Source organism: Onychostruthus taczanowskii, unplaced genomic scaffold (genome assembly GCF_017590055.1).
Source record: "Onychostruthus taczanowskii isolate IOZ18803 unplaced genomic scaffold, ASM1759005v1 scaffold26, whole genome shotgun sequence".
In the NCBI taxonomy this organism is placed as follows: domain Eukaryota; kingdom Metazoa; phylum Chordata; class Aves; order Passeriformes; family Passeridae; genus Onychostruthus; species Onychostruthus taczanowskii.
The window spans coordinates 8,592,928-8,608,681 of record NW_024499906.1 but is presented as its reverse complement, the minus strand read 5'-3'; the positions used below and the strand labels follow the sequence as shown (position 1 = coordinate 8,608,681).

At 40.7% G+C, this 15,754-nt stretch overlaps 1 protein-coding gene across 1 annotated transcript in view; it reads right to left on the bottom strand.

The window, feature by feature from the left end:
• Nucleotides 1-3,139: 3,139 nt before the first annotated feature.
• FOXO1 (forkhead box O1) overlaps nucleotides 3,140-15,754 on the bottom strand; it is a 61,033-nt gene continuing 48,418 nt past the window's right edge. The window contains exons 2-3 of the mRNA XM_041407313.1: nucleotides 7,183-8,539; nucleotides 3,140-6,792 (exon numbers count right to left, since the gene is read on the bottom strand). Coding sequence (XP_041263247.1) covers nucleotides 7,196-8,539 — 1,344 coding nt within the window. The 3' untranslated portion in view covers nucleotides 3,140-6,792; nucleotides 7,183-7,195. The remainder of the gene's footprint in view (nucleotides 6,793-7,182; nucleotides 8,540-15,754) is intronic.

Genomic DNA, 15,754 nt, shown 5'->3' with positions numbered 1-15,754 from the left:
GAAGGACACAGAGTCTTGCCTAGTCCAGCTTCTCTTAGGGGGTGAATTAAAAAAACCCAACCAAACAGGAACACTTCTCTCAACTGCTAGAAATTGTGGCGGGGGGGACTGGGGGGAGAAGGAGGAAGAAAGGGAGGAGCAGGAAGTGGTAACTTGTTTGGACTCCTGAAATGAAACTCCAGTACTCATAGGGTTTCACAGCTCACCACTTGTTTTCACCTGGTCAAAAAAACTGAAGCAACAACTCAGGTCAGGATTTTGTGCTGTCTGTGGTTGCTCTTGGACGCAACTTCAAAATCCAACAAAAAGAAAGCTCTTTTATTTGCAACATTAGCCCTTTCACTAGAGAAAATCCAGTCGTCTTCGGTCTTTAAAGCAACCACTTAACAAGCTTTCTCATCCCAGAATCTCTCATCTCTCCCCCCTCTTTCCAATGCATATACACTTTTATAATGGGCTTTTCCATGAACTCTGCTGACTTTACTGAAGTTGATTGAATATTTCAGGAACAATTTAGACATTCCTGCCAAACATAGTTCCCTGGAAACCCAGCAAGACCCTTGTGGAAGGTCTGGGCTGTTGCCTGCTCAGGTAGTGTCACTCTAGGGTACTGAGAAGGAAACATAACCATAGAATCATTTAGGTTGGAAAAGAGCTTTAAGATCATCCAGCCCAACCAATAACTCAGCACTGCCAAGTCCACCACTAAACCATGTCCCTAAGTGACTCATCTACACGGCTTTTTAAATTCCTCCAGGGATGGTGACTCAACCACTTCCCTGGACAGCCTGTTCCAATGCTTGACAACCTTATGGTGAAGAAATTTTTCCTAATATCCAAACTAAATCTCCCCTGGGGCAACTTGAGGCCATTTCCTCTTTGTTCTTGTTACTTATGAGAAGAGACCAACACTCAACTCATCTTTCTTGGAAAAGCCCCTTCATTTAAGGATGGCATGAGCACTGAAGATGAGCAGACAGGAAGGATGTAAAATGTAGAGGTTCCAAGTTATGAATGAGCTCTTTGTCTGATTCTTCCCTCCATTGCCCTATTATATCCATCAGAAGCTTCCTGCAATGCTCTTCCAGTTATACTGCACAAAGCCCTCACCCCACAAGACATTTACTTGCAAAAAATACATGCAAAGTTTCTGCATGCCCCAGGGTCCAACAGCAAGTAGGAGAACATAAAGTAAGATGGGGCGATGTCCCTGCCTCCTCATTTTAGATATAATTTTGGCACATGCCAGAACATTACCCCAAGCAAAACATAATCGGGTAATGAACAGGGATTTGCACGCAATTCCAGCAATGGGCATGACCACAGGCACTGATCACTGCAAGTTATTCCCTCCAAGGATCTTCACAAATCCCATCTTTGCACACCAGCTGCACAATAAATGGCTGCAAGACCTAATGTCATTTGTAGTTTTAACTGGATTATCAACTTAGGTGACATAGTAGTTAACATTTCTACACAAAAACATGTTTATTACAATGATGTAGAACTGACTCAGAGCACAAAGATGCTTTGAGGTTTTCCTGCTTGATCAGCAGATTCAAATCCCTCGTTGCCAGATTGGCATAAATTGCTAGCCAGTCCCTTTCCAAGAGGCAATCTTTGACTATCTCTCCTAACAATAGTAACCAGTCATGTACCAATTAGATGTGCATCCTTTCCAAAAACAGTGTCATGAACACCCAAATAGAGTATCTTTGGATCTTACAACCCTCTCATTCCAGAAGTCAGGCTTTTGAAAATGTCAGAGAATATATCCTCAGCTTCCCCTAATATGCAAAAACCCTCCAAAATGTACACTGAAGGAAAAAGGGTGAAGCTAAAATAATGATGGAACTGCAAGGTACAAGCAGAAATTATTTTTCAGCTATCTTTAAATATTTCTATTTTTACATGCAATTAGTTCTTTCATGTTCTTTAGGTCTACCTCTGCTCATTTTAAAATCAAACTGCCAGGAATTTTTTTTTGCTAGCAGTTCACTTAGAGCCTGCTCTCTGCCACCCCTTCCCTCCCCACCTGCAGGCAAGCAGGGATCTGGGCCTCACAAGACAACTGTGGCGTGGGTGTTATTGGCTGTCTGTTTTGGCAGCCTCTCATCCTTTCTTCCAGTTCTGTTTTGAAACACAATCTAAATTTAAAAAAAGTAAAATTGAAAAAAAAAAAATTAGACATTCCTGCTCTCCCTACTCACTCACATCAGCAGCGCTCTCCATCACCACAGCCTGAAGCATGGCTGCAAAAGGAGCAGCACCAGGAAGGCTGGCAAATGTTCAGCAAGGAAAAAACTTACTCTGAGAAAAGATACAGCCTTCTGGAGGGGCAGAGGCAAAAACCAGGGGAAAGAGGACCACGAGAACTTGGGCTCGCTCTCTTCCATACTTAATAGCATTAGGTTCTAACATGTAATTTGGACTAAAAGACTAATTCTTTCCTGTGGTTTGATGGATGTTAACATCCCCTTTTTTTATTATTCTATAATAATATATTACATAACATTCTGATACACTAATTACCAGCTCATGTCATAGCAATTTTATTAAGAGCTTATACTTACAAACACCCATTCTGAAACGATTTCAGGACTTTTTTGCCATTTTCTCTGAACTACACTTGTTGAAGCACTGGCAGCACGGTCTGACGCCGCTCCGTGCACCTTCCTACACAACGCTGGCTTGTGAGCCCTGGGAGTCAGGCATGGATTCTTCTTGCGTTTAGTCTTAAAGACTTGTAAACAAGTTACTTTTAGCACACTAGGTTGTGATTAAACACTGGTAACACAGCCCTATTAGGTTCCTGTACCTGCTACAGTTCCAAATCCAGAAGCAAGGCTAAGAGACAAAAATTCCTTTTTACCAAGTAATGGAAAATTTGTTAACTATTCTGCAGTTAGTGTTTGCTCATTAATATGTTATCATCTCACCAGGCAAGACTTGGTACCATGAGGTATTTTTCTGTATAAAATTGCTAATGCCATCAGGATTGTCCAAATGGGATCATCGTCATTAAAAAGATTACACGGTGAGGAAAGTGATTACGACAACATCTCAGCAGAAGGATTACTAATCACAAGTAGAATCCTGGTACAAATCTCATTCTCTGTATACAAGAAAGGACACAAAATCTTTTTAACATAATTTATATACATTTATGGCTTTATACAACAAACTGTCAGGGATTGTTCTCATGTGTCTGTAGAAGTACATCAGGCACTTTTTCTGAAAATATCCACGTATGAATTTTAATTTTGCAATGTGACTAAGTCAGAGCAGTGAAGCGTTGAAGAGCTGTCACACCACTCGCAAATAGAACTAGCAGTATGTACATGCCAATCTCTCAGATATTGCTGGTTTGTGGAACACCTTCAAAAAAGAGGCCAGTTTTCATGTTGAATAATTTGCTTTTTGCTTGCATAAACCATGCTGCATCTTACATTATGATTACCAAAATAATAATAATAATAGTAATAATGAGAATACCTTATTTAAAATCAGTCATAAATTAAGAATCCTAGCAATTTCATAATGAAAATAGGAATTTCAAATCAGTAAAAAAATAAAAAAGTACTAACATATATCCAGTGGTTTAACAAGTGCAAATTTTATACTGTTTTATAATTGGTCCAATTTTAACTTCTCAGGGATGCTCTGTTGACCTAAGCCAATAATAAGCAATATGATTTTTGCTTATAAGTGTAGGCAAACTGTCAGTTTATCAAAGCAGAGCTTTCCAATTAATGCATCTACTACCTAAACATATATCATATAGCTATATTATGGAAACAATACATCTTTATATTTAAAATATCTCAACAGCTCTATAATACAATAAACTTTTAATAACAGTACAAACCAGAGAAAAGTCAAAAACAAGGCTGCATAGGTAAGATCATCTGCACAATTCACAAACCAATCATTTACAACAATTCTGACAAACTAAGTTACTCCAGAAACTTGGTACTTCTACTGAAAAAGGATTTATAACTAGAGGTCACATAATGTTTGTTTTCAAGGCAGACAACATGCTCCTTCACAGTATTCCAGAATTACAATTGCAAAACATTAGAATGGCACCACAAAAAAAAAAAAAAAAAAAAAAAAAAAAAAAAAAAAAAAAAAAACCACACCCAGAACCAAAAAACCCCAAACAAATGAACAAAAAAACCCCTCAAAATGAAAACCCAAACCCCAAAAAATGCCAAATAGACCACACAGCCCAAATCTCTGATTACCTACAACCGTTTTCTCACAATAATTAAAAGGGCTTTCTACAGACTGTTGTAATTAAGGTAAGGCTACATTTATGTTATTCATAGGTGTAAAAGGAAAGGAATAAAATAGCTGTTTACAGGAAGTTATACAGTAGCAGTAAATAATAAACAGGAGGTATACTGTTAAATGTAGCATGTTCAGCTGCATCCCCACGGAGCATAGAATTGATTACTGCTTTCTTTACATGCAGAGGTGGATTTTATGACAACTTTGGCCTATGTGTACCAGTGCCTATTTGGGAGCCAACATTTTTGCAAATGCAGCAGACAGAATGATCTTCAGAAACCCCTGTATGAGCCCTCCACTTGCCCCACTGCCAAGATTTACTACCATGTTTCAGAGACTAGGTATTTGATGGTGAAGATGCTACTGGAGATATTTGCCTGTAAAAGCAGGTGGCTTCACTGAGGCTTTGGCACTAAGAACATTTGATTTTGATCAAAACAAGTTCAAAGACCAATTTCACGCTGGGGAAGATCCTGTATCACATCACCCTCTGGAACTGCCTGACACCATAAAAACATATCTAAAAAAGTAAGACCAGCTGTAATTAGTAGTGATTTAAGTCCAACAGGGAGCTAAATGCTAGCACATCAATAAATACATTGTAGAGCCTCAGGAAAGTCCTAACAGAATCATTAAATATATGGCTTGTTTACTAAACTTCATTTACTTGGCACATCCTGTTTTCTTCTCCGCCATACACCATCACTACAGGGAAGATGAGTTTCAACAAGGACATTTTCTGGTTGTGAGCTATTTACACAAAAGAAAAATCAGTGTAAAAATATTTGTATCTCCCCTTCTTCATAACAGCCAGCCCTAGCAAAAAAAAACCTGTTAATTCTGTCAGCGCATAAAAAAAACTCCAAGGATTTCTGTAACACAAATATTGTGTGGCAACCAGCGAAAAGACAGGTGAGGCCTCTTATTCACACATCCATGAAAACTGCATCATGCAATGACAAAAAATCAGAAATCACTTATTTTAAGACCTAGTCCTCAGACAGCTGTCAGTGTGCTTACTCCAGCAAGACCAGGTTTTTCCACAGAAACAAAATCTCTGTTATTAATGCTCTCCCCTGTCTTAAACCTCATGCATTTGTATAACTTTGCCACTTACTTCATCTTTCTTTTTGAAAAAAAAGTAATGTTTTGTCCTGCAATAAAATCCAAGTTTTAGCCTCCCACTCAAAAGTAGCATTTTTGCCTCTTCAAATCTACTGCTTTACAACAGAAATACTGATGAACCCTAAAATTAGTGCTAATTAAGACAAATGACAATTTTGTCCTTAATTTTGCTGCAATTACAAATTTTCCGCAAAAGGTCCTGCTCTTGAGTGCACAAACATTATGAGACCTCCACGAAATAAATATAAATGTGAAGCATTGTACAAGCATCTTAACAATGAATACTTAACACTTCGTGGTAGTTAAAATGGTAATAGAAGCAGATGACATTTCTAAAAATGCATATATAAAACTGATTAAATATTTCTAAACATAAAGTTGTCTATATTTATACATCACACAACAAAAAAAGGGACAGAAATGTTTTGTATTCAAGATCCTTATCAAGCTTTTCTGTTATTAGCACTCCCAAGTGCTACGGAAATTTATAAAAACATGTACTTAATCCAGTTAAAATACTGTACAAAATGAAGAGGTTATGAATGCTGCCAGATCTCAGATTTATTTTTTTTTAAAGTTGCCTATGTAACAAAAGTAGACTTTAATTATAAGAAAAATAACTTGGAAAGTATTCCAAAAATTATCTTAAGCCCAACAATAAAGTGATTAATCTGACAATGAAATCCAGATATAGTCTTGCATAAATTTACACAAATACAGGTAAATTATCAAATGGCATTTAACCTACTGGTTGCTTTGAATAGTCAGTGAGTTTAGTAGGATCATATTTAACAGGCTATTCCCATATGAAATGTGTGGCAATTTTGAGTAAAATAAAGCAGTTCATACTGCTGCAAGGCAAGTCCACAGTTATCTCAATTCATCAAAACACAGGTAACATCAATGAAGGTTAAACTTACTTAGGGCATGAGATCATCACAGTATTCTTACAAAAGTTTATAAACTTTTCTTAGACTGAAACAGATAGTCTTAAAAAACAATTCTTCTTCTACAGATCATACTGTACAAAACCGAAAGCACAACATGATGTAAGTAAGAGTCTTTGCTGTGATTATATGGTGTAGTGAATTTGGCACTTCAGAGTAACGAAATTTCCAATGGCACAGTTCTTATCTACAGCAGCACATAACCTGCAAACCTTGGGCAAACATCCTGTACAGGAAAATACTCTCTCTGCTGCCAACTCCGACGAAAGGAAGGCAAAAGAAAAAAACCAAAAAAACAAAAAACCCCCAAAAAGTTAGTGCATGCGCACAGCTTTGTCAAGAAAATTAAAAAGTAAGGTGAAGGACATCTTTGTACTGCTTTTCTCAGTTCCTGCTGTCAGACAAGTCTGGAGAATTTAATCATAGCCTAGGAAGAAAGAAAAAACAACAAAAAGAACAAATTAATATTCACAACAGATGAATAAATCTATTAAAATATGCTCAAGCTAGTTTAAAGATATTTAAATGTGGGAAAAAAATTACTCATTACTGGCGAGTAACCAGCAATTTTTTTGTTTAGAACATCGATGACAAAACATTTAGCGCTCCACATGAAGTAAGCGAAGTCGGTACTTGACAGTCCTAATGCACCAGTGCAAACCTGATTCTCAAACTAACAAAGGACTGGAAAGTGACTGACTGTTACTGAGGGAGTTCACATGCCAACACAGAAGAACTCCCAGATTTTAAGCATCTTGACATTTCTTTCTTTTCCCTTTAGAAGTTTTGCAGATTTATTATAAAATGCACAGCTTACCTCCTACTACATCCTAGCCTGACACCCAACTGTGTGTGGTTGTCTTTACGCTGTGCTGAAAACTTTGGTTAGGCAATACACTGTCAAAGTTAAAATCTAATGTTTCTCCATCCATAAGGTCATTACGGATAATGGACTCCATGTCACAGTCCAACCGTTCAATTAACATGTCATCTAAGTCACTGGGAAGCTTCTCCTGGTGGAGGGAAACAATTCCCACCCTCCCGTAGCCATTGCAACTGTTAACAGGGGCATATGGATTCATGGCATTCATCTGCATCGGGTGACTCATAGGCACTTGTAACGAAGTCTTCACTGTCGACAGGCGATTTAGCCCTGATGTGTGTGACATGGTGTTCACTGTGTGTGACAAGGCACGGCCATTGACTGCAGGCGCTGGCTGGTTGTGTCCCTGGTGAGGGCGGGCGTTGGGGTTCATCATTTTGTTGTGGGGTGGCTGGCTGCTGTAGTTCGGCACCACCGAGTTGGCGACCATCAGCACGCTTTGGCCCAGCGCCCTGCCACCACCCTGGGAAACGCCAGCATCCACCGATGCCAGGATATCGTTGTGCGGCGGAGAGTCGGAAGTCAGTAACTCCTTCAGAAGTCCCGCAGGACAGTTGTATTGGCTCATCGATCCATAGCTTGATTTACTGTCTTGGAGAGTCTGCATAGGAATCTGGGACAAAGAGCTCATGCTAGCTTGAGCGTAAGTGAATTTCCTGTAGTCAGGATTTGGTGAACCTATACTTGTGGTTGAGGATGCGAACGAGTAACCTGGTGTTTGCTGCATCAGGGTGGCAGATGAAGACTGGGTTGACACAGTCATTGATGTATTAGGTGATAAGAGATTGAGATTATCCAAAAGGTTTTCCATGTTCTCAGAATTACTCATCTCTGAAAGGCTTGGTAGAGTAGAAGTCATTTTGGTGGTTGATGATGGGTATACCATGGAGTGCACATCCCCATCTCCAAGGTCATCTTGCTCTGGCAAAATAGGAGAAAGTCTTCCACTAATTGTGCTAGCATTTGAGCTCGTTCTAGGTCGAAATGTACTCCAGTTATCAAAGTCATCATTACTGTGAGAGCTGGGACTTGCAGGCCACTTTGAGAACTGTGATCCAGGGCTGTCACCATTTCCCTCTTGACCAGACTGAAGGGCTGCTTTTTTCTTGGCAGCTCTGCCTCTGCTTTTGGCAAACTTGCTGTTGTTATCCATGGACGCTGCTCGCCTCCTAGGAGATTTGCCACTCTTCCCTCCTTCAGGATTGAGCATCCACCAGGAACTCTTCCCTGTTCCTTCATTCTGCACTCTGATGAACTTGCTGTGCAAAGACAGGTTGTGACGGATTGAATTCTGAAAAACAGAATAGCGTGTAAGAAATGGAGAAGACATGCATCTTTTATGGCATACTAACACCTGCTTTTGTAAGCATACTCTCATTTTGTTAGAAAACACAGAAGTAATCATTAAATAAGAAAACATGCCAGCCTGGAAACCTCTTTTATCTAAGCTCATCGCTCTGAACTGGCTGAAACAAGCTTGCAAAGAGTCGCCATGTCAATGTGTCTGTTATCTGCCTTCATCGCATCTGACATTATAAAAAGCTCAATAAAACTGCAGGAAGCATTCTGAAATAAAAATTCCACATAGAGGAGAAAAAAATAAGCCAGAAGATCAAGAAGTGAGTCATCTAATGAGTGAATCTGACTGTATTTATGGATTTTTTTAATTATTATTTTATGCAACATTCAGGAATGTTAGATCCTGTCCTATGGTCCTTATAATGGATTCTCATCCTGCACATCCCGAAACCCTACACACACACACGACAGACAAATTGTCACTATTTCCACTGAGCATTAGTGAGGCTTATAGTGCTTGTTATATATATGTTATATGAGAAAATACATCTAGAAAACCAGTTGAGGATTAAGTTCTAATTTTTATAAGTACATCACAAACATCATAAATTGCCTAAGAAATCATAGAAGATAAAGGCATGTAAAGAACATAGACAAGCTTGTAATGAAACCCTCAGTCTAAAACCATCTTTCTCTTTCAAAATCAACACTTTAATATGCAAAATTGACTCTTCAAATACCTGAAGGCACCAAATATCTTGTGCCAAGAATGGCCAGAGGTACTGGAGCTTTTTCTGACCTCTTCAGCCATGAGTAATGTTTCATGTTTTGTTCTAAAATACAGACAAATAAAAAAAAATCCAAAATGGAAGGCCACAGGCTGACCTGTTAACAAGAGACTAATCTTTGCACTACCAAGCTGTAAAAAAAAACTTATTTTGCTCATATAATTTTCTGCTGAGCACATGTAAAAAACATTGTAAACAGAAAAGTTTTCCTGCATCTTGACACAAAAGGCCACAAGTTCAAAGAGTGCTGAAATAGACAGCCATAGATGTTAATAGAAGGGTGAGACAGTACCATGGTCTATGCTAGGACTGCAATTCATGCAGAACAAGGAGGAGGGAACCACAAAACAACACATGAAGTAAATGTGTAAAACCAGAAATTAGACCTCAATGGCAGAGGAATCAGTAATTCACTACCTGCCTTCCATTCACAGTGATTTTCATCAACTTGTCTAAAGATCTTAAGTAGGCATTCCAGGAACAAACAGTCATCTCATGGCTTAAACCAGAGACAACAGGCTCAAATTCCCTGCAAGAGCCACAATATGTTTTGGACCATGGAAAGCCAAACAGACAAAGCAGGACTGGCCATCTACAGAACTCAACAGAAGTGGTTACTCTGGGATCAGAGAGGAGACTTTCAGGAGATGAGGGCAGCAAGGAGGTGTTACAGTCCTGCAACACCTTACAGGTGCTACTGACTTGAGACTGTGCCCCCAGAAGCACAGCTTCACCCCAAACAGGGGCACCAGACACTCCCTAACACCAGAAGATGGCAGAGCATGGCCTCAAGGCACTGACTGTTCAACCAGCACAGCGCAGAGACAAGCCATGTGCCCAAACTCAGAAGCCTTTCCAACCTCTCCTCCAAAGAGCCATCTTTACAAGTTATCCCAGTTAAACCGCCACCATCAAAAATTTCCCATCCCTGGCAGTATTCAAGGCCAGGCTGGATGGGGCTTGAAGCCAGCTGGTCTAGTTTAAGGTAACCCTGCCCGTGGCAGGAGGGATTGGAACTAGATGGTCTTTAAGGTCTCTTTCAGTCCAAAGCATTCTACCACTCTATAATGACTCTATGATTTGAGTGTTTCCTTACTCAATTTCAAAAGGAAGCCATTCTCCTAGAAACTGTAAAGTAGGACTGTACCTCTCCACTTCTGGTAATTTTACAATCAAAATACTATCTTTAATCTAGCAACAGAGTGCTAGAGAAAGCCTTGGAATTTTATTTGCACCAGGTGCAGCTAACACATAGGGAGGGTAAGCCTGGAAATCCATCTTTGGACTTGCCCACAGCCCCAGGGGCTGGCCGGGAAGCCTTGTGAGGCCGGCCTGGCGCAGCCCGTTGTTTTCACTCAAGGGCCACAGACGAACCTGCGGCTGACTCAAGTCCAGCTCTACAAATGTCGCAAGAAAGTTGCTCTGTGCGGCTGTTGATTAAAAAACCTCCTGCGCCAGTTCATTTTTTTTTACTGTATTTTGTAAACATACCCCGTTGGCTCAGGATCAGTGTTTACCATCAAAATAGTCATACCAAACACACAAAACGTCGGTCAGGGAAAACACCGTGATGAGGCTCAGCTCCCTCTTCTCCGCTACACAAGTGTTAAATATTTAAGAAATCACTGCTATTCCTTAGTCATCAAAAATGTTATAATCTGGTATTATTGTACTGAGGACATTTGAGGTCGCTCTTTGAGTAACAGAGCTGTCTCCTAACTCTGCCAGCAATGAAAAAAAAAATTTTCCTAACAGGAAAAGGTTTGTGGCCCAGAGCTTGTTACATAAATTCCTGTTTTTCACGCAGCCAGCAGGACATTAAAGAAGCTATGATTTACTAACTTGGAAAAAGTGTTGAAGAGGTAAATCTTGTGAAAATATGCACTGCTGTTAATGATGTTGTGTCTACAAATCCCTGCCAGATGCAAACATTACCTGATAAAAAAGTATAGTTTCAGCAGTGGATCTTGGCAGCTGGAGGAATGGCGCAGCTGTTAGTGGCTGGGGCGTGCGGCAGCACCACCAGCCCCAGCACGCTGCGGAGATGCCTTCAGCCATGGGTTTCACCTGGACTTTGAAGCAAAGCCTCCCAAAACCTGGCCTGGATAACTCCAAAAGCAAGCATCTGCATTTTGAAGCAGGTCTTGCACAGCAGCAGTTCACGCCAAATCGCACTGAGCGTAACTGCTCTGGAATTTTATCAAAATCTGGGTCAGGATGGCAGCAGGGCTGCTGCCACCTGTGGAGAGCTTCCTGGGATTGAGTTTTTGCCTCTGAGATAAAGTGAACTTACTTCAGCATTCAGACCAGGAACTGTGGATATGCTTATTGCTACTTTCTGATTAAAGACTCAAAATATGCAAAACCAGTATCAGCTACGTGCAATGTGAAGAACACATCCCAGCTAATAAAACTCATGAAGCCAAGATAATTATTCCTTTGAATCTACATATTTATATAATTCAGCTGTACTTCTGACATTTCCAACAGCACTACCAATATCCAATACTGCATTTAAACCCAAGATATAAATAGCAAAACACGCAACTTAAGTTAAACTTGACTAACAGCTGAGAAAAATTATATCCTTATCCCAACTGAAGTTCAGGCATTTAATTATTTTTTTTTAGTAAATTGGGTTGATGCTTCACTAAACACCTGAAAACTCAGTTGCTCTGTTAAACTTGACAACATTGTACTTACTGAAGTGAGACCATACAGTGACACTTGGCCGTCTTTCTTCCACTCCAACCCTGGAGCACCAAAAGCAGAGAGAAGCAGAGCTCCTCTTTAACCCAACTGCAAACCTCTCCAAGCAGGACCTAGCCGTGAATTCATTATTATCTCGGGCACTGCAAGACCCAAATTTGTAAAAGCACCTACAAGTGCTCATGGTCTCTCCCACCCTCATACTTTCATCCATGGGCACAGACAGCTCTCATCCCACCAGAGTGCCATGAGACCACCAAAAGGGAGAGCGAGGAATGGATGTGAGAGTCAGTACACCTTACAAAAACAAGTGTATTTGCTATCAAGGTGCATGCTGACCAGCACTGCAATAAGGCATGCCATGGCATCTCAGGGAGATGTAACAAGTAACTTGTAACAAAGGTAGGAAGGAGCTGGCCTCTGGAAGAAGATTCAGTCATAACAAACTGGGAGGCCACAGGAGCAGCACTACTTTTATAATACACAGGTCTAGGATTTCCATTAAAATTAATAGTCTAATGACTGCCCACTAATTTTTCATTCAGATGACATCCCAGGAGTCCACTGCTTTCTACAGCTCCTCCAAGGGCATGGCCTACACAAGTTGCCAGCTTGTTCTACCATCACCTGTGGTAGCACATCCTGTTAATGACAGCTTACAGCAGGTTTCTGAGCCAGCACAATCTCCTTGTGGTGACAATACCAAAGCAGAAGTTTTGCAGCAGAGAAGTGGAAACTCCATCCCCGCAGGATTTCCATATGCTCTTACAGAAGACCTTCAACCTGTCTCTCTTGGTCTTTGTATAGGGACTCTACAGCAGGCTCAGATGTTCACATCACCCTCCTCCTGGAGCCTCAGTGGCAAGTGCCACTCTAAGAAGAAGTCATTCACACTCCTAGGAAAGTGTGCAGAGGCCAGGAAGTTCTCCAGCACACTTGCTCACAGCTCATTCAGCATTGACAGCCAGGCAGCAGCAGGGGCTAACCATGGCAAGTGGCATCTATCCAAGGCTAAGTTAGATCATGCCTGGCAAAACAGGCAGGTTCGCCTGCAATAGCTACACCGCCTGCACCCGTTTTGCTGTGGTTTCCAACCATGCTGCCAGGTTTGTGGCACTTGGATGGAGAGCCCAAGGAGGAAAGAAAACATTGGTAACTCCAGACCTACCAGAATTTCCTTTGGTACAACAGTCTGGTGTAAGGCAATCCTGTTTGTCTTACCTAATAACTATGAAATACAAAAAATTCAGATGCCAATGCTGCACATGGAGCCTGGATTTGCCTCAGAGCTAGTGCTGGACAGTCATAAGCACTTGGTCTACAGACAGCACAGATTTTCTGACACTACAATGTTCACCAACACAACCACACTGCACTGTCAGAGGCCTCAAACGCTAATGAAACAGCTAATTTTGCCAGCCAGTTGTGGTATTTTTTTATTACAGCTCAGAAACCTTCTCTGCTGTCCAATAGGAGCATGGACAGAAAGCATGTCACCTAGCCTCAGGTCAAAGATTCATATTTAGAAGATGCTGGAAACTTGCCACCTGCAGCTGCATGAAGGTGGAAGGGCAGGATTTCCTTCCAAACAGGTCATGCTTTTTTGGGTCCTTTGTTCTCGGGGAGGTGCTTTTGTTTGACTTCATTTTTTCTCCTGCACTGTTAAACAGTTAAGAAGTATCAGCTGGAAAAAGTGAAGAACTACTTCTCTCTTCCATGGGGAACCTTGCATTGTTTCTCTGTGCTTTCCATTACATGTGGTGGCATAGTGAGAGTGTTTCCCAGACCACTACCTATGAAACACCACCTCCAAACATGGAGACACTTCCATAAACTGTTCCATGTGGTAAGATTTCAGCAATACATCCCCTTTTCCATGAATGACTGTACAAGGGATGTACAAGAACAGGAAGGAGTGTATGTTATTGCTATATGGTTGCTATACATGTCTCCTAAACACAAAGGGGCTTCCTGTGGCCATATATCAGCGGCATTAATCTAAGTCCTGCACATTCTGCATTCAAACTCACATATTTATACTACCCTGTGAGTCCTTCTCATAGCTGTCAAAGACTAAAAAACTTTGAACACTGAAGTTTCTTGGTCATCCTCCAGGTTGCATCCTGCTGCCACCGGGGACTGGAGGGGATTTCTCAACCACTGGAGTGCTCTTCTCTGGATCATGGTAACATGCAGGAACAGAAAATGCATACCCAGGTTCAGACATCAATGTTTAAGACTTGGCTGTCCATGCCTACATGTCAGAGTGGGCAACTCTGTTGACATGTATTTGAGTATTTCCTAATACACCCTATATCCTCTTCCTCATCCTAGGTAGACTCCTTGAAAGCACTTTACCATAATGGAAGTTTGGACATTTCTAATGAGATAACACTGCCTGCTCTCCCTACACGGGCATTTAGGAAGAATGAAAGCAAAAACCACAAGCAAGGCTCACAGTATGTCAAGTTTGCACACAGGGCAAGCACAAACCTGGATACTGTTCCACACATGATGACCCCAACCAAAACTTTTAATCACTCTTATGTTTTCTGTACCTCCAAGAGAGAGATGGGGCCACAGCCAGGTTAACCATCACCTAACATCAGTGTCGATACTGTGTTTTGTAACTACATTTATTTCTGTGAGCACAATACAGGCATGATGTATCATCAACACATACAGACCAAATATATAGACATTTGCTAGGATTTCAAAGCCAAGGAAACTACGTGACACTGGCCAGGAAAAAAAAAAAGGACAGAAAATGCACAGGAAAAAGTGAGATTTTTAAATTGAGTCAGTTTAATGCACCCTCATCCCTCTGCTAAAATCATCTGGGGAACCAAGACAGCCAACAGGTTTATCTAAAACCTATCCATTTTCAAAGGTGAAAGAAAGGCAACAATAAGAAAGCACCAGTGTCATTAAAACAAAAAAATGCAAATAGCCATCAGGATAAATGATGGCTTCATTTATCAACTTCATTTATCACAGCATTAAAAGTTGTGAAGTGTAGAAAAATAAGCATCAGGTAAAAAAATTCAAAGATAGCAGGGATAACTATTTTTGGTGATCCAAACAAATTCTAATACTGCCTTTACAAAACTGATGCTGCAAGTTTTCTATTCCAATAGATAGAAAACAAGTGTTTGACAAATATAAGGGTTCCATATTAGTAAATAAACATTTCTGTTTTCCACAAATATGAAACATATATATGGATATATACAGCTCATGATGAAGCGAGTTCACCAGTTACACAGGAGGCGAACAAGGAGACCTCACTGAAGAGGAATGTTTCAAAGTCAAAATACCCTTCAGACTAGGGCTTCTTCTCTGCTCTCCTTAAGCCTCTCAGACCTCTGGCCTTTACAAGCAGCTTGTGCAATTACGTCAGTAACACAAAACCAGCAAAGTAGGAGGACTTGTGAATAACCTGAGAGACCAGGCGCTATCACAGAAATGCTGGTAAAGGACTCAATAAAACATCAGAAGTCAGGGAAATAATCAGCCTTTCAAAGCAGTCCCACAAAATATTGCCATTGCACATAGAAAATAATTTGTTCAGGAAAGGTGAGGGAACACTTGCATTATGCGCCAATGCCAGACCAAATGAATGACTGCACAGTCGAGGTGAGCACCGTGCACCACTGCTAAAGTGTGCCCATCAAAGGGGTTAAAAGCATTGGAATCACCTGTAGTCCACC